The sequence below is a fragment of the Dipodomys spectabilis genome, unplaced genomic scaffold, assembly GCF_019054845.1.
Source record: "Dipodomys spectabilis isolate Male_0828 unplaced genomic scaffold, ASM1905484v1 ptg000210l, whole genome shotgun sequence".
NCBI lineage: Eukaryota > Metazoa > Chordata > Mammalia > Rodentia > Heteromyidae > Dipodomys > Dipodomys spectabilis.
In genome coordinates, this window is record NW_024870887.1 from 2334274 (window position 1) to 2353982 (window position 19709).

At 41.4% G+C, this 19709-nt stretch overlaps 1 protein-coding gene across 2 annotated transcripts in view; it reads right to left on the reverse strand.

Moving 5' to 3' along the window:
- Positions 1-2369: 2369 nt before the first annotated feature.
- The window catches only part of Asxl2 (ASXL transcriptional regulator 2), an 87606-nt gene continuing 70266 nt past the window's right edge, over positions 2370-19709 (reverse strand). The window contains exons 9-14 of one of the 2 annotated variants that reach the window (XR_006150161.1): positions 17733-17896; positions 14309-14405; positions 12231-12336; positions 9389-10106; positions 3408-7067; positions 2370-3361 (exon numbers count right to left, since the gene is read on the reverse strand). Coding sequence is in view for 1 of the 2 variants with exons in the window: in XM_042696655.1 (XP_042552589.1) it covers positions 4638-7067; positions 9389-10106; positions 12231-12336; positions 14309-14405; positions 17733-17896 (3515 nt within the window). In the remaining variant the exon portion in view is untranslated. Of the gene's footprint in view, positions 7068-9388; positions 10107-12230; positions 12337-14308; positions 14406-17732; positions 17897-19709 lie in introns of both variants that reach the window. The other variant, XM_042696655.1, reaches the window with a different exon arrangement.

Here is a 19709-nt window from a genome sequence, read left to right on the forward strand (position 1 = left end):
AACCAGTTAAGGGCTGAGAAGGTGGCTCAGTGGTAGAGGGCTTGCCTCACATGCATGAGGCCCTGGGTTTAATTCCTCAGAGCCACATCAACAGAAAAAAACAGAGATAGTGCTGTGGCTCAAGTGGTAGAACGCTAGCCTTGAGCTGAAGAGCTAAGGGACAATGCCGAGGCCCAGAGTTCAAGCCCCACAACCAACCAAAAAAAAAAAAAAAAAAAGAAAGAAAGGAAGTAGTGCACAGAAGACAGATTATATCTGTATCTTCCAAGAGGTTATTTCTCCACATACCTCTAGGGCTGGAAGATGGAGGGAATAAATGTTTACTAATGACATCCCTGTTTGGAAAAAAAAGAGAAAAAACTTTTTTGTTGAAGCATGTCCTCCTCACAACTATTTGTTTTGAAGCAACAATGGATACATTAAATGTGAGACTATGTTCTCTCTACTTTTCCAGTAACTTTAGGTGGTTAGGAGACAGCAGATTACAAGAGAAAAGATGAGAGACAGGCTAGGAGAATATGCTAATTTGAGTTCTAATAGAATTGCACTACCTTGATTTTATCACCAAATCTCTCATTTTCCTCTTTTTTGCATAGTCAGTAGAACCTTCCCCGCAGAGCATAAGGCAACCATGGAGGGCCTTCCCCATGTCACTCTCAGATGGACGTCAGACCTCGAGACTCACCAGAAACTCCAAGGTTTTCAATTTCATTTTTAATCATCTTTTACTTAATAATAAAATGAAAAATAAGAATATATGAATACATACAATCTATATACATATATTTATTGCAAATACTTAAAATTCTTATGTAAAATGATTTTATTCTATATTTGTGAAAAAATATGACTTATTAAATGGTGTTGACACCAACTTCTCTGTACACACCCTCAATTCCAATGTTAACAATTCCTTTAAAAAAGGCAAAAGACACAAAAGTTTAGCATTTACCAAACCAGTCTGTACAAACCTTATCACCAGAGGGGAAAATATAGCTTTTGGTAAATAAGTCAATTTTCTTTTAAAATAAAAAATAACCCACCCACCCCCAAACAATCCCCCTTATTGCATTTTTTTTTTTGAAATAATGAAGCGTCTTTAATTTCCTTTGAAATAATTTGTGCCTTAACAGTGAGGTCCTACATCAAACATACCATCTATGAGAAATTCAGTCTTCCACTGTTGCTTTTTACATAGATATTAAAATATATATTACTTAAAATATATTACTGGAAAGCTATTTTTAAAATTGATCTTTAATAGTTGTATCAAATGTAAAGCATTAAAAAAAATAAAGTAACCAAGACTCTATGAAGCCACTGCTTCAACTTTTAGGAAATGTCTTACCTACTGTTTTCTTCCAATAGGTACGTAGGTACTGAAACATGTAGGAAAGGTCCCTGCCTATCATCATGTTCCAAAAAGTCTCTTTGGACTATTGTATAAATTGAGCTGCAAACTATCCTTGCCCAAATTTTTTTATTTATTACATTGTTATAAAGCAATTGGGAGACTTTCCCCCTGCTACTGATGTGATGTTAAACAGGAAACAACTGTTCCTTGACAGTGAGTTCTAGAAATAAACAGCAGTATAATAACTAGAGAACACTCCTCTGATTGTAACAAATCATTTAACCAAAGAGTTCCTTTAGAATCACTGAAGTGGAAGAAAGCAATAAAAAGCAATGAGGATGGTTAACGATGGGTCATTAATATGTATCGCCTTGTACCTGCACTAGGAAGGCAGTGAGGACTTCCTTTGGATATTTAAGTCTGAGATATCAGCTATAAAATATCCACATCTATGGTGCTGTCCCTGCTCCTATATACACTCTCTCCCCATCCCGCCCCCAAGTGTCTATTTTCCAGCTCTTATTCTTAAAAAAATGTTATACAGAACAACAGATATGGATTCGGTGTCTTCAGACGGGGGCAAAGGGGCAGAAGTAGGGCAAATAGCTCTAGGCTAGCTGGAGTTTAAAACAGGATGAGAAATTTTGATTAATCTAAAATCTTTAAGATTCAGAAAGAGTTCTACTCAACAACTTAGAATAGAACGTCAATAAACTGAGATGATACATTGTAAGCATGCTCTCCCAAAGGTGACCTGAAGGCTATGGGGGAGCTCTGAGGGGCTTTCCATTAGGCAGATTATCTGACTTGTCAATGGAAGTAGTGCCACTTAACTCCCAAAGAATACACTCGGCACTTATTCAGAATGAATTTAAAACAACAAAAAGCTAATATAAAAATTCTTCTGAAAGTTAGTGGAGCACCATACTCTTAACAAGTTTAAAGGGCCAAACTAGAGTGCTTTTTTCTGTTCAGTTATAAGACAAATGGTCTTCTATTTGACACCATTGTTTTAAAGTAAATTAAATGAATTGGTATTTAACCTTCCTCTAATTGAAAGAACCTATTTTCTCATCTGGCCAGGTCTGAGGCTGTGTGCCTATTTGGCAATTTCTGTTTAGGGAGTATTCCTAAATGTACATACTTAGTTGGGTGTGATTTAGGAAAATCTGGTGAGTAGCAATGCTTAGGACATTTAGAGCTTCTCTAAATGGACTGACATCATCTTCGTGTCCTGGTTACAGTTTATCCATCCTCAGCTTAAAAGAACCAGGAAAGGAACGAAGCAGAAAAACCTATTTCATCAATGCAAACTGCTATCTGATATTTATCATATATCAGCATAAAGGCCAGCACTCAGAGCTGTCACTAGAGTGGGGAATAGAACAGCTGGACATAGAATCTTACCCAGGGAATAGGAAGTTAGAGAGCAGAAGCCTAGTTTCTGTTTCCTATTCCTCCTTTGCTTGAAAACTTATCTCTGGATCTATGCAGCCGTATTTATCTCTTAGGTATGCATGTGGTAGAAGGAGAGAGAAGGAAGGACATCATATTGTCTTGGCTGAAACTATAACACAGGTATTAATCCTATTATTTGCCTTGGGCTACACAACAAAAGAACCAGAGAAGAAAAGTGGTAAAATTGGTTTCCTATGGAATTTGGAGTAGAACTATGGAAAACATTAAAGGCAGGGAATGAAGTGATCAGGGGAGATAGCAGAATGGAGGCTCAACAGGTTATTGCCTCCTTCTTCCTAATCTGGAATGTGACTTAATTAACAGATTTAAACTGTTGCAAAATTTATAAAATATTAAGTACAAATACAATTGTGTTAGGTTGCACTAATGTTTTTACTTTATATACTTCAAACCAGGAGACCCAGAATCAATAAACAATTGATACATATCAAGAATCTCCTATATAATACCAAATTCTAGTAAATTATATTTTTTTCAAATGTTCTTTGGACATGACCTAAATAGTATATTTTCTAAATCTGTCAGTCACTTGGAAAGGATTTTAACAACAAAAAAGGAAAAATAAAAACATAACCAAAACATTGGAGCTTTTCTTTGAGACATTTCTTTAGTCATTCACCAAAGCTCCCGTATATAAGCCAGTCCTGTTACACAGGCAGCAATAATTCGAAAACAATGAATTCCTTTTCTAAACCAGCAAACCTGTACTATTCATGTGTGGACATACATTAGTATTTTAAGATGAGATGGGATAGTCACTACTCCTTAGATGCCTTCGTGTCAAGAGGCTAAACAGGAGCCAATGTGCCATTAAGGAAATTTTTTACCTGCCACAGCTAACTCTATGACATCTGGTAATGGGTTGGGAAAAAGAGGAAGAGGTTATCTTGTGTCTAGTGTTAAAATAATTTTCCAAAGTTCATTATGTTCAGTTTAAGTTTCTGCAATTCATTCCTTGTCCAAGACACAGTGCATCCATCACTAACATGTGTCTGCTACTTTTACACTGGTATTTCAAAACAGTTTTGTGGGCTTCCATAAGACAGTGTGGGGGTGCATTATTGCTAAACTGTTGATGTGTACAACCTATGGTACACAGAGGCACTCCTTTCGTGAGTCACACACAGTCTCAGGCCAGGAGCGGAGCATTAGCAAACAGCAGGGCCCAGCTTGACAACCGTACTGGTTTCATGGAGGCCAAGAGCCAAATTGGGGCTTCTGGGGTCAAAACACCACCTGGGATGTTAATAACATACTAAAGGATCACATCTAAGGTACGTAAATCCTGAGTAAACCCTGACCAAAATCTCTTGAAGGACAAATAATTCATGAATCAACTGCAGCCAGGCTGTGAAGACATCGTCAGTATGAGTGATCACTTCGTTAGATCACTTCTCCTTTATCTTAGCTCCAAGAAAGGTCAGAAGGGAGATAATTTCCTTTTACCACATATGGCATTCAACCTTTCTTAGTCACAAAAAAAGAACATAAATCAGAATTCAAAGCAGTACATTATTACCTAAACACTTGGAAAACAATGTTAAAATGTGACGTATTTACATGATTTTGTAAGTGCAAACTTGTCACAAATTCATAGTCTTGCTTGACTTAGACTTACTATACAAGGTGCTCTTCCTTTAACATGTAAAAGGTTGGACTTTCTATTCCTGATTACCATTTGTCTCTTAAGACAACTGAACCCTTATTCCTCTGATTCCAAAAGGACACGAGAACATATCTTGCCAATTCTTTCCTTCCCTTTCTTTCCTTTCCCTCCTTTACAGTATACATCTTTCTAGTCTCATTACCGAACGACAAGGCAGGAGACGCAGAGTTTGGAGGGGCCAATGCAGTCATCATGGCAGAAAGCGCCACATCCTTTGCACATGATCATGGCTTTCAACCGGCAGTAACATTTTGAAGGTGTGTCCTCAATGCTGTTCTCTTCAGGAAAGGCCTGAACAGGAATTGTCTGGCCATGGCTGCTGGGATTCATAGCTTGGCTAGCAGGGATGGTAGTGACAGTCACTGAGAAGGACATGACATCACCTACATTGCTAGATACCTGGCTACCTGGTACAGCAGAGTTGTGGTCCACGTCTGATGAGGTGGAGACATTGATCATGCCTCTGTAACTTGGCCCTATTTGTGTGGGGCTCCCATATGCCTTTGGGGTTTGCAGTGGTGGAAGGAGTAGAGGCTTATGGGTGGGACTGTCTGCAGGTAGAGAAAGAGCAGTGGAATTGAAAAGTTCAGGGCTGCTATGCATTGTCTTACCTCTTACCACATGAGCCATCTGTTTCTGTGCTGCCTGAATAAAATCCCTAGCTACTGTCTTTTCATCAAATGCTTGGCCTCTAGCGAGCATGTAATTCTCCTTGCTTAAAGTGGTTTGCTCATTCACTTGTGCCTCACCCTTCCCATTCTTGTTAGCTGAGCAATCATTGGTGGATGAGGTCTCCCTACTTTGAGATCCTGAACTTGTGTCATGCTTGCCAGAAGTCTGGGAAGCCTGGGGCGCCTCCTTCACCAAGCTGGACTCTTGCTCATCGCCTGTGCTCTCCTCATCAGTCTCCTCTTCTTTACTGCTGCTACTATCTCCTGTTGGGTTTTTACAATCTGTACAGCCCATTCTCAAGGCTTCCGTGGGGCTACTTAGACAAAACCGGTCTTCAGGGTTTATAGAATGGGTCCTCCTAAAGCTGTCTGAACCCCGACCATAGGTAGAAATATTAAGTAAGTAGTGACCTGCCATTGCAGGTTTTGATGTCCTTCTGCCAGCAAAGCCCAGCATGAATCTCTGGCTTGTGGAAATGTCTTCTAACTGGAAACCTGAGTGAGTAAAGTTGAACTGGGAGGGCTGCACAAATGAAAGAACGTTCTGCCTCCGAACTCTCTGAATGAGAGTCTGAAGAATCTGATCCTGGGTTGCTTTACTTAGTCCCTCTTGGTACTGGTGTGTATCCATGCTAGAGTCCCTCAAGTCTTTAGCTGAAAAGAGCTGCAGAGGCCTTGGGACCTGGGGGAGCTGTTTCCCCTGCATCAATTTCCCTTGCTGGATAGCTGCATGAGGCTGTCGGTCACTGCCTTCGTCTCTGGCGCTCTCTGTCACGCTGGTGCCTGTGAGCGTTCCTATCCCCTCTTTTGTAGTCAATGGAACAGTTTTCATTTCAAGTTTGGTGAGAGGTTTGGGCAGAATTTGCTCCATGGGAACATCTTTGCCCTGGAGCAGCTGAGTAACTAAAGGATTATTAGCAGGGATACTAGAGCTCGGCCTTGAAATGGGTCCATTCATATTTGTGGAAGTTCCCGAGGGTTTAAGGCTAGAAGCTGCTGGCAAAGTGCTCAAGGATGGAGCTGATCCAGTAGACACTGCAGTAACATTGATCTGGGATACAGGAAGTTTTTCTAAAGTGGCTGTTGTCAATACAGATGTTAATGGGGACAAAGTTGCATCCACTGGAAAAGCAGCAGTTGTCTTTGATGAAGCTGAAGGGTTTGGTGTATTCTGGCCAGAACCTGCTTTTGGTTCACCTGGGACATCTGCTACAAAACAAACAGGCGAGACTCCTGAGATCAATGCAGGCCCTATTGGAGAAGGAGCTCTCTCCTGTCTGCAATTAGTGGGCCCTGGTAGATGGCTAGGTGAGGCCACTGTAGCCCTTATCCTGGTAGGACTTGGTTTCTCACTATTTGATTTCTCTATGTGGGCTGCTGATGGGACACTTGTGCCTGTTCCACTGTTGGCAGGTACTGCAGGCCCTGAGGGGGTTTGCTGTAGTTGTGCTCCCGAGACACTAGGAGGCTGGGCCAGGCCTGAGGGCTTGGTCTCAGGTTGGGGATGAATCTCTGCACCACAGGGTAGAAGCTCTCGCGTACCTCCCCTGCTTCCAGTTCCTGCCAGTTCCAGTGTGGGGCCCTTTCCAGTTGCACTGACTCTTCCTGAGCCCGGACTCCCTCCTCTGGCAGTTGTCCTCTCACCGCCCTCTCCTGGACCCTGTCCACCCCCAGGGCCAGGTCCTGGAATGGTCCCTCCAACTGAGGCGGCTGCAGCAGCTGCGGCAGCGGCTGCAGCTGCTGCCCTCTGTGCTTTGACCAGCTGGGCTTTTGCTTTGATGTCTGCAAGAGTTCTGGCTCCTGTTCTGTTAGGACTAGTGATGGAGATTGGAAAGCGAGCCCTGGGAGAGACCTGCGATGAAGGAAATGGCATGGGGGAGATTCTGGAGACCGGGATCTGAAAGAGGTAGGGAAGGTGGAAACAAAATAGAGCTCAGTTTTCATTCATGAGACTAACAAAATGCCCTTAACTCTTATATTTTTTCATTATGGCTGAGCACAAATTGTTTAGGATTCTATTATGCTCATATAGAATCATGAACTTAAGTATTTACCAGTAATTCTCATCCCTGGTTGGTATTTTACTTATTTGGGCAGCCTTTAAAAACAACAACACACAAACACACAAGGTTCTACACCACACACACACACACACACACACACACACACACACAGGGTTCTACACCACACACACACACACACACACACACACACACACACACACACACAGGGTTCTACACCAAACACACACACACACACACACACACACACACACACACACACACACACACACACACACACACACACACAAACTGGGTTCTACACCAAATACACACACACAGGGTTCTACACCAAACACACACACACGGTTCTACACCAAAGTTTACAAATCACAACATTGAGAAAAAAATGTAATTTTAAAAAGCTACTTGCAATAACCTCATACTTCACTGATTTTTTGTTTTGTTTTTGGGGTCCAGTTGTAGGGCCTCAACTCTGGGTCTGGGAGCTGTCCCTCAGCTCTTCAGCTTAAGGCTAGCACTCTACCACTTGAGCCACAGCACCACTTTCGGCTTTTTTCTTTTTGTTTATGTGGTGCTGAGGAATCGAATCCAGGACCTCATGCATGCAAGGAAAGCACTCTACCACTGAGCCACCATCCCAGCCCTCACTGATTTGAACTGGTTGGCTTAATTTAAAAGAGCAAAAAATTTGAGATGTTCTGGAGCATTTCTTAAAAGAAAAATCAAGCCACTAAGGTCTAAGAAACGCATGCCATCTCTGGAAATCCTTAAATTCACAATATTGCCACTAAAAAATTACCATTATTTTAATTCTCAAAAGGGCAGCAGTCCCGAAAAACTAATTCTATCTGATTCAAGTTAGTCCTGGGTTTAAAAACATTTGTCAAGCCGGGCGCTGGTGGCTCACGTCTGTAATCCTAGCTACTCAGTAGGCTGAGATCTGAGAATCGCGGTTCAAAGCCAGCCCGGGCAGGAGAGACCATGAGACTCCTATCTCCAATAAACCACGAGAAAACCGGAAGTGGTGCTGTAGCTCAAGTGGTAGAGAGCTCGCCTTGAGCTGAAGAGCTATGGGACAGCGCCCAGGCCCAGAGTTCAAGCCCCACGACCGACAAAAAAAAAAAAAAAAAAAAAAACATTTGTCAAAAAGACCAGGTGTTTTACTCAATCTCCTTTAAAGCTGAATTTATTTATACCCAATTCTATTACACCCACAGTAAGAAAGAACCAATGGTACCTTGCCACTATTATCTAGAAAAGATTACAGGGAAAAGATGATAAAACTAGAAAATTATACATAGGACAGTTGCTTAGGAAAATTTTATATAGGAACAAATGTTACACGAAAAACCTTTTTTTTTTGGCCAGTCCTGGGGCTTGAACTCAGGCACTCTACCACTAAGCCACATTCCCAGCTTGAGAATATTTTTTGGAGGGCATGGAGCAGGACAGTACTGGGGTTTGAACACAGGGTCCTGTGCCTTTATCTCTAAAAATAACCAGCAAAAAGTTGGCTGGGAATGTGGCTTAGTGATAGATTGCTTGCCTAGCATGCATGAAGCCCTAGGTTTTATTCCTCAGTACCATATAAACAGAAAAAGCCGGAAATGGCGCTGCGGCTCAAGTGGTAGAGTGCTGGCTTCGAGCAAAAGAAGCCCAGGCACTGGCCAAAAAAAAAAAAAAAAAAAAAAAAAGATGGGCTAGAGGTATGGCTTAAGTGGCAGAGTGCCAGCTAAGCAAAGCAAGTCAACCAAGCACAAGGTCCCGATTTTCAACAGCAGTTCTAGGAAAGGAAAAAACAAAAACAAAAACCTTGCTTATTAGAAACTTTAGAGGGGCTGAGAAGGTGGCTCAATGATAGAGCGCTTGCCTTGCATGCCTGAGGCCCTGGGTTCGATTCCTCAGCACCACATAAGCAAAAAGAAAAAAGCTGGAAGTGGCGCTGTGGCTCAAGTGGTAGAGCGCTAGCCTTGAGCTGAAGAGCTGAGGGACAGTGCCCAGGCCCAGAGTTCAGGCCCCACGACCGGACTAAAAAAAAAAAGAAACTTTAGAATTAAAATTAGAATTAAGGCATATCAAATACACAATTTTTTTCACTTTAAGAAATACCACAAATTACTTGAAATTTAGTAGGTAAGTGCACAAACTTAGTTCTCAAGCCATCTCTTCCCTTCAACTCTCCCCACTCTTTTACCTTGAGAGGTGGTACTTTTCGCACCTGGACCCTGTCCCCTCTATTGAGAAAGGGCTGTGGCGAGACATGAAATGGCTGCTGGTGCTGGCAATTTTCAGTGACACGTGGCCTTTTTTCCCAGCTTCCAGGGGCCTCTTCTTGAGTGAGAGAAGATTTCCTCTTGAGGCTTTCTGGGCTCTGATCACTAAGTATTGCTGGAGGTTCTTTAATACAGGTCTCCTGTAGATCTGTATCTGCTAGGGGCTTCATTATTGGTTTTTCTACCCCAGGACTCTTGGGCTTGCTTGGGGATGTAACTAAAGCTTCTTGGCTTTTACTTCTGTCAGAATTAGAAGCTGTGACGAGATGATTCTCTTTTTCAGACTCCTGTTCAACAGAGGTGACTGGCTTCTGCTCCAAGAGATCTTCTTCCTTTGGGTATTTGATAGGAGGAGTGCTGCTAAGCTTATTTGTGTTGCTGGCGGAGGCATGCATGGGGTCTGTGGATTTGAAGGTTGGTTGCCCCTCATCTTGGCTCTCATGCTCTTCTTTACTGATTGGTGATGGCATCTGCACTGCTTCTTCTTTACATTCTGACTGAGAAACTACTGGGGTTATTTGGACGGGAGAGGCCTCCAAAGGAAGTATGGACTTTGGTTGCTCAGTAGGGCTTTTCTTTATTTGGGGATCACTGTGGGAAGCCGTCAGTTTCTCTGAATCTTCACGGCTTAAGCCAGAACTAAAAAGCAGGAAAAAAAAATTCTAGTTGAGCAATGGCCCATAGGAAAATGATGACAATAACCAGGAAAACCCTAGACACAGTTACCAATCCTAGCGCTGACACTAACTGTCCATGTGATACCAAGTAAGTGCTAATTTTTAGCACCTCAGGTTCTTTATTGAGGATAATGATTACAACACAATGTTGCTATAATAAGTACTTACTATTTTGTGTTAAGTACTTATTTGTTACAGGATAAAAGCTTAATAATAGTAGTTATTATTGTTCTACTAATTAAGGAGCCTTACTGTCTAGAGGAATGGATTGTAGACTACCTTAAGGAAGTAAGTCAAGACCCATCCACTGTGGGACTTGCATTGGAACCGTGAATACATTGGCTCTGCACTACTTGTAGAAAGGTGGGTACAAGAATCAAAAGGAGCCCTGAGAAGATATTAAGAAATTGTCTGTCAATGTTCTATAAAGATTGAGAATTTATAGGTGCTAGTGGCTAAAGACTTAGAATGGTGGGCACTGGTGGTTCACGCCTGTAATCCTAGCTACTCAAGAGGTTGAGATCTGAGGATTACAGTTCAAAGCCAGTCCAGGTAGGGAAGTCCACGAGACTCTTATCTCTGAATGACCACCAAAAAACTGGAAGTGGAGCTGTGGTTCCAAGTGGCAGAGCACTAACCTTAAGCAGAAAAACTCAGGGACAGCTCCCAGGTCCTGGTTTCAAGCCCCACAATTGACCAAAAAGAAAGGCTGAGAATTACAAATAAGGTTTTGGGAAAGTCTGTTTAAGTCTTATTTGATCTTGCTCGAGAATGGGATTGTGTGCTGCTGATCTACTGTGTGCTGTGTCTTAAATGTCTCTATTAAAATTTCATTTGATTTTATTGATTTAGACTATAGTTCTTTAAAAATAGGGTTTATTATGTGTTGGTTCTCTGATGTCCCTCTCCTAATATCTTTTGAAGAGGAGAGCTGTTTAATTACAGGATACACCTGATTTCTAGGACTCTAGTGGTTCTGGATAAGTTACATTGTACTATAAAAATGCATAGAACTTCAGTGTTCTTATATCTCATAAGGTTACTGAAGGAAAAGCTGGTCTTTTCCAAGGAAAAGACTCTAATTAAAGATTTAAAAACAAAAGCCAACTCATTAAAAAAAATATCTATTATAAAAAGAAAAAATAGTGAATAATTTTGAAATACATTTGAAAGAGGATAAGTATGGTCAAAATAGATTGTCTGCAACTATGAAAACAGAACAAGGATATTTGCTGAAAGTGTCCTGAGAAGGGAAAGAAGAGTGAAAAAGGGGGAGAAATTGACTGGACCATATTGGTGTCTTTTTTTTTGGTTCAGTCATTAGGCACTCAGGGTCTAGGTGTTGTCCAGAACTCTTTTGCTCAAGGCTAGCACTCTACCACTTTCATCCACAGCTCCTAGTTTTTGAGTGGTTAATTGAAGAGTCTCAATGGGACTTTTCTGCCTGGGCTGGCTTTGAACCATGCCACGATCCTCAGATCTCAGCTTCCTAAGTAGCTAGGATTAAAGGCTTGAGCCACCTGTAACCCAGCTCTGGAAGATACTGTTAAGATATATGGAAAACTGTTAAGATATATGGAAATGCAACAATGATATCCCCCACTATAATAAATGTAAGCTAATAAAATGCTAATAAAACATCTACTTCATACAGTGTTGGTATATTAAGGATTAAGAGTAAACCAATTATATGCATTTATGATGATTTTATAGAAAGACAAAATCAGGCCAGGCACCAGTGGTTCATGCTTATAATCCTAGCTATTCAGGAGGCTGTGATCTGAGGACTAAGGTTTGATGATAGCCTGGGCAGGAAAGTCCATGAGACTTACCTCCAATTAACTACCAAAAAGCTAGAAGTGGAGCTGTGGCTCAAGTGGTAAAGCAAGAGCCTTGAACAAAAAAATCTCAGGGACAGTTCCCAGACCCTATGTTCAAGCATCAGTACCAGCACCTTACAAATAAAAATTGATCAACTGAAAAAGCAAATTAGGCATTATTAATTTCTACTGAGTAAGAGTTAAAAACAACACATGACATATGTGTAGGAATCAATATCTCATTTACAGAACCTATCTTCATTTACCTCTGACCGTAGTAGCTTTCAAAGAATTGTTCCTTCCATGGCTCCACTTTTTTCTCCTTCTCAATCTCTTGTCGAATTCTCACCTGCATCTCTGGGGTAAACTCACCTGTAATGTAGTTTTGTTTTGTTTTTTTAAAGATACTGAATAGAAAGAACACTATTTGCAACTTTTACCTATTAATAAATCATGAAAGACCCATAGAGAAAACCCAACAAAATGTGAAAGTTACTGAAGCTTCTGGAAAAGCACAAAGTGAAATAAAAGGACTTGTCTGTATACTGCTTCATGTGGTTCTTGTACTCAGCTAAGGCCTACAGTGCCTCATCCTAGGTCACTCAGAAGCACTGCCCTCCTGTTAAATGCATTACATGTTTCTCCTTTCTAGTGGAAAAAAAAGTGATATGTTTTCAGTAAATGTCACTAGCACCACACACACACACACACACACACACACACACACACACACACACACACACACAACACACACCAGTTGTAGGGCTTGAACTCATGGCCTGGGCGCTGTCCCTGAGCCTCTTTGTACTCAAGACTAGTGCTCTACCACTTGAGCCACAGCACCACTTCCGGTTTTTGAGTGGTTACTTGGTGATAAGAGTCTTACAGGGACTTTTCTGCCCTGGCTGGATTGGAACTGTGGGCCTCAGATCTCAGGCTTCTGAGTGGCTAGGGCTGCATCTTAATATTTTAAAGTTAGGTTCCTCCAAGGAAAAGTGTAATATTTTAGGTCTCTTTAGTATTTTTGCTTTTGTTTTTGTCAGTTTTGGGGCTCCAACTCTGGGCCTGGGTGCTGTCCCTGAGCTCTTCAGCTCAAGGCAAGTGGTCTACGATCTGAGCCACAGCGCCACTTCTGGTTTTCAGGTAGTTAATTGAAGATTAGAGTCTCATGGACTTTCCTGCCAGAGCTGGCTTTGAACTGTGATCCTCAGATCTGAGCCTCCTAAGTAACTAAGATTACAGGTATGAGCCACTGGTACCTGGATCAGCAGTGTGCCTAACTGGAAGATTATCTTTAAGTTAAAGGACAGTGCTGTGTGTGCTGTGCAGGCCAGAGCTTTTCATTATGCAGTTAAAACGAAAAGCCTATCTGGGCAATGGTGGCTCATGCCTGTAATCCTAGCTACACAGGAGGCTGAGATCTGAGGACTGCAGTTCAAAGCCAACGAGGATAGGCAAATTAGAGAGACTCTTATCTCCAACTAACCAGCAAAATATCTAAAATGAAGGCATGGATAAGAGTGCCAACCTTTAGTAAAAAAAAAAGGCTAAGGCCTGAGTTCGAGCCTCAACCACCACAACTAAGGGAGGAAGATAAAGCCATGAATTTTGCTGATGGGGGGGGGGGGAGGGAGGGAGGGAAACAGAGAGAGAGAGAGAGATAGGGAGGGAGGGAGTGAGGGAGGGAGAAGAAGTGGAAAAAGAAAGGAAAGGGAGGAAGATTGCTGGACTCTGTCTGGATACACAGACTCCAAAGGAAAGTCTGGCACTGTGTTTCACATAGGATAGCTAATTCTATTTTTTGGACACTTCCAGTCTTTACCTTTCAACATTTCTTTTCTTTTTTTCCCTGAATTCTTTATTGTGATTAAGTGATTACATAATTTCCCAAATTTCATAGTATTGTGAGGTAGTGATGCTTAAAGTTACAAACACATTCTAACTTTCATGGGGCAAATTGTATATCATGGTCTATAGCATTTATGAGTTCTATGAGCTTTGCAATAGCTATTTCTTCCACATTGGGTGGTATGTACATTTCCTTTGTTTTGCATAGCATCAGCTGTTCCCTCCTTCCCACTTGTTCCCTCCCTGCCATCACTGCCATTGAGTTGCTTAGTTCATTCTGATCAACATCCAGTGCAGGACGGGTCCCACTGTTGTATGTTTTTCCCTGATTCCCTCTAGTTCTGTGTCGTCCTCCTGGTTTCCCTCCAGTGTACACATATATGCCATATACTTTTCAACATTTCTTAAACACCTTGTGAGGTAGAGAACTGCCAATGTACATACTCTCACTTGACTCCTAGTGCACATAGAGCCTGTATACTGGTAGACAACTTACCTTCTGAGAGTCTTTCCTTCCACCCTTGAGCTGCTGAAGTGAAGAACTCATTGTTAAGGGCTGAACCATTCAACTTCATCAAACCATCTGGACCAACCTAAGAATATATCAGGGAAAGCTTATAAAGAAAAGGAAAGTTGGAACTGGTGGTATGGCTCAAATGGTAGAGTACTAGCCATGAGAAACAAAAATTAGTGTATGACTTTGAGTTCAAGCCCAAGTATTGGCACACACACACACACACACACAAAAGTGAAAGCTATCATAGTATTTAGTTTTCCTTTCATTTTAGTAAGGAATATATGCATATTTCATTCTTTTTATTTTTGCCAGTCAGTCCTAAGGTTTGAAATCAGGGCCTGGGCACTGTCCCTGAGCTTCATTTACTCAAGGAGAGCACTCTACCATTTGAGCCACAGTGCCACTTCCTACTTTTTCTGTTTATGTGGTACTGAGGAATCAAACCTAGGGCTTCATGCATGCTAGGTAAGCACTCTACCACTAAGCTACATTCCCAGCCCTTATTATAAATACCTCTATTTGTTACTGGAATATCATTTTGATCTAAAAAAATATCTTTCTTGTTTGCCCCTCTTCCCTTTGTACTCTCCTCTTCGCTCCATTCTTTAATAATTAAAACACTCTACTCAGCAGGGCACACTGGTGGATCATGTCTGTAATCCTAGCTACTCAGAAGGCTAAGATCTAAAGACTACAGTTCAAAGCCAGACTGTGAAGGAAAGTCTATTAAACTCTTCTTTTCAATTAACCACCAAAAAGCAGGATATAGAGGTATCGATCAAGTGGTAGAAAGCAAGCCTTGAATGAAAGAGCTTTGGGACAGTGCCCATGTTCTGAGTGAGCCTCAGGACCAATGGACCAACAGACAGAGACAGAGACAGAGACAGACAGATATACACATAGAGAAATAAAAAAAAACACTGTGCTCACAGGTGAGCACAGTGGTGGCACTTCTATAATTCCACCTAGCTGGGAGGCAAAGATCAATAGGATTTTGGATTAAAGGTAACCCAGGCAAAAAGTTCAAGAAATACCATCTCAACCAGTAAAAGCTAGATGTGGTTGTACATACCTGTGGTCCCAGCTATGTGAGAGGCACAGTAAAAAGGCTGAAATCTAAGGCTAGACCTGAACAAAAATGTAACCCTCTATGGCAAAAAAACTAAAACACACAATACACACACACATACACATACAGAGCTGAGGGTGTGACAAAGCATCTGCTTAGAACAGTAAAGCCCTGAGTTCAATAAAACAAAATCAAAAGAAATCCAATTTGTTCTTGGGCCACACATAAATACAGGTATAATAATTTGTTCTTCTGAGAAGGAGTTATTACTTGCTTATAAAAATCATACCAGGGGTTGGGAAGGTGGCTCAGTGGTAGAGTGCTTGCCTTGCATGCATGAGGCCCTGGGTTCAATTCCTTAGCACCACATAAGCAGAAAAAAAAGCTGGAAGTGGTGCTGTGGTAGAGTGCTAGCCTTGAGCTGAAGAGCTGAGGGACAGTGCCCAGGCCCAGAGTTCAGGCCCTAGACTGGACCTCCCTCCCCCCCCCAAAAAAAATCATACCAAGTTATACGCACTATGCTATAGGTCATTTTTCTTAGACTACATTACAAAAGTCTCTCCAAGTTAAATAATTTGAGCTTCATTAGAATGGCTGCATATTTTATTATATGTACATTTAATTAATGTACCAGTTCCCTAATGATAGGTATAGCTTTGTTTCCAATGTTCCCCTATAACCAACAAAGCTGCAACAAGCAACCTGGTAGAGATAAATATGCTAGTGCTTTTATTTCTAAGGGTTAAGTTTCTACAATAGAATATCAGCATGTGTGTAATTAGATAATGTCGGACTACTTTCTAAACGTTTGAACAATCAACATTTCTTTTTTTTTTTTTTGGGTCTGGTCGTGGGGCCTGAACTCTGGGCCTGAGCTCTGTCCCTCAGCTCTTCAGCTCAAGGCTAGCGCTCTACCACTTGAGCCACAGCCCCACTTCCGGCTTTTCTTTTCTGCTTATGTGGTGCTGAGGAATGGAACCCAGGGCCTCATGCACGCAAGGCAAGCGCTCTACCACTGAGCCACCTTCCCAGCCCCACAATCAACATTTCTATAAGCAATATGTAAGCATGCCCTTTTTCCTACTAATGTGTGGTAACAAGGTATTTAAACTTTTGCTAATCTAATGGATATGAAACAGTTTTTTCCCTATAACTGTTTGTGTACACTGTTATGTATGTTTATTAAATGTATAGACAAGAGTCTTGTGAAATGTTAATATGTTAATTCCTACACTTCCCCCCTCCCTGTACTCAGGCTTCTGTTGTTGTTGTTTCTAAATGTACTATGTGATTTTTTTTTTTGTTTCATTTGTATGTTCTTCCCCCTATGATATATCCCTGCTGTTACTGTATTTGATTTTGGTACCTTGTATCTTGTATATATATTTATCTAATTTGGGGAGAGGAAGGGGAGTAACAAAATGCTGAAACAAGGACACAGGATGACCCACTGCAACAATAATACTCACAACACACTATATATTGGAAATGAACCTTATAACTTTGGGGGGGAGGGAGGAGTGGGGGAGGAGGGAAGGGATAAGGGGAGAAAAACAAAGGAGAGGGTTAGAATACCCAACAAGAAATGTGCTCATTACCTTACTGACATAACTGTAACCTCTTTGTACAGCATCATTACAAGAAAATAAAAATTTAAAAAATAGTATTGGAAGTGAAAAAACAAGAACAAAAAACCAGTGGCTCACGCCTATAATCCGAGCTACTCAGGAGGCTGAGATCTGAGACTAGAGGTTCAAAGCCAGTCCGGGCCAGGAAAGTCCATGAGACTATTATCTCCAATAGACTACAAGAAAGCCAGAAGTGGTACTGTGGCTCAAGTGGCAGAGCGCTTGCCTTGAGCTGAAGAGCTGAAGGACAGCAGAGCGCCCAGGCCCAGAGTTCAAGTCCCACTACCAACAAAAACAAACAAACCCTAACCCTAAACCCAACCAAGCAAAAAACAACAAAACAAACACAAAGAGGCAGTGCTGAAACAACTGCCTATCAAAGTAAATCAGGCAAATTCAGGCAATATGCAAAGACAAACCAAAAAACCTTGACTTAGTGGCACCCCATAATCCAAAACCAACACTTAAGAAGCTGAGTCAGGGCTGGGAAGGTGGCTCAGTGGTAGAGCACTTGCCTTGCATGCATGAGGCCCTGGGTTCGATTCCTCAGCAACACATAAGCAAAAAGAAAAAAGCCGGAAGTGGCGCTGTGGCTCAAGTGGTAGAGTGCTAGCCTTGAGCTGAGGGACAGTGCCCAGGCCCAGAGTTCAAGCCCCATGACTGGACCCAAAAAAAAAAAAAGTTGCTTATGCTTGCTATCACGTACCTGTCGATCTACCTCTGGAAGCAGTAAAAGGAGTCGCTGTTGACAATCTCCAGGAAGAACCGAAAAAGTGTGTTTGTTGATCAGTGCTCGAAGATTTGTATTAACCAGAATAGAGTCTGGTGTTTCAACATCAATGTCAGCACATTTAGTTCTTTTCATTTGCCCTACAAAATATAGAAAAGAGTCACTTGAACCTCCCCCTCATGATTAGGTTTTTTATCTAAACATCTTGCTGTACAGTACAAACAAAACAAAACAGTTGAGCCTCACAATTTGGAGGTTAACGTATAGGAAGTTTCTTCAAAGGCCAACAAAGCAAATCTTTTCATTTACAAAGGATAAAAGAATTAATTGTACAGTTTATTTTCCCTTCAAAGAGAGAACCAGGTCTGTTAAAGTAGATTTTTTCAACATACCTAGAAGCTAATTATCCTCTCCTCTGTTCCCCCTCAAATATAAAATAACCCTAGGAAGATTAATGACACTATGTAGGATGTTTTAAATTAATACAGAGAACACAAAGAAGAAAAAAAAAAGAAAACATAGCTGGGCCAAATACGGTGGCTAATGCCCAGTTACTTGGAGGCAGAGATGAGGATTACAGTTGAGGACAGCATGGACAAAAAGTTAACAAGACTTCACCTCAACCAATAAGTGAGTGAGGCACAGTGGTACATGTCTGTGATCACAGCTATGTAGCTATGTAGGAAGCATGAGGACAGTGGTCAGGCTAGCCCCAGGCAAAAACACCAGACACTTCTGGAAAAAATAATGCAAGTTATAAGAGCTGAGGTCATGGCTCAAGTGGTAGAACACCTACCTAGCAAGTGAGACACTGTGAATTCATGGCTCAAATGGTAGAACACCTACCTAGCAAGTGAGACACTGTGAATTCAAACTCCAAAACTGTGCCAAAATAAGAAAGAAAGAAAAAAAAAAAACAAGAAAGGAAGGAAGAAGGTGGAAAGGAAGGAAGGAAGGAAAGAAAAAAAATACAAACTAGGTATGTACTCATTGTTAGACAGCTTACCTAATATGAGTGAGGCCCTGGGTTCATTCCCTAGTGCTGCTAAAAATAAAGGAAAATATAAACATAAAAATTACACTGACATCCTTGGCAAGCTACTGGTGGCTCATGCCTGTAATCCTAGCTACTTATGAGGCTGAGATCCAAGGATCAGTTTGAAGCCAGTCCTGGCAGCAAAGTCCATGAGACTCTAATCTCCAAAATAAGTGGAGCTGTGTTCGAGTGGTAGAATGATAGCCTGGAGCAAAAATACTCAGGGAAAATGTTCAATCCTTGAGATCGATCTATCTATCGATCTGTCTATCTGTCTGTCTGTCCATGTGTATATAAATGAGACATCATCTTAATTTGCATAGCTGAAAATATTATATATTAAATAACAGCAGTTTTAGGAGATCTGTTCAGAACCAGATTATAGTCTTTCAAAAAACTGAGAGACAGGGCTGAGAATGTGGGTTGGTGGTAAAGTGCTTGCCTAGAATGTATTAAGTCCTGGGTTCGATTCCTCAGTACGACATAAACAGAAAAAATCCAAAATAGCACTGTGGCTCAAATGGTAAAATGCTAGCCTTGAGCAAAAGAAGTGCAGGGACAGTGCCCAGGGCCTAGGTTTAAGCCCCAGGACTGACACCCCTCTCCCCCCGCCCCAAAAAAAGTCAAAATATTGAGAGACTTGGGCAGGGAATGTGGCTTAATGGTAGAGTGCTTGCCTTGCATGCATGAAGTTCAATTCCTCAGTACCACATAAACAGAAAAAGCCAGAAGAAGCACTGTGGATCAAATGGTAGAGTGTCATAGCCTTTTGCAAAGAAAGCTCAGGGACAGTGCTCAGGCCCTGACTACAAGCCCCAGGACTAGCAAAACAAAACAAAAATTTTATTTTGAGAGAGGGTCTCCATAAATTTCCCATGCTGGCCTTGAACTTGCAATATTTCTGCTTTAGCTTCCTG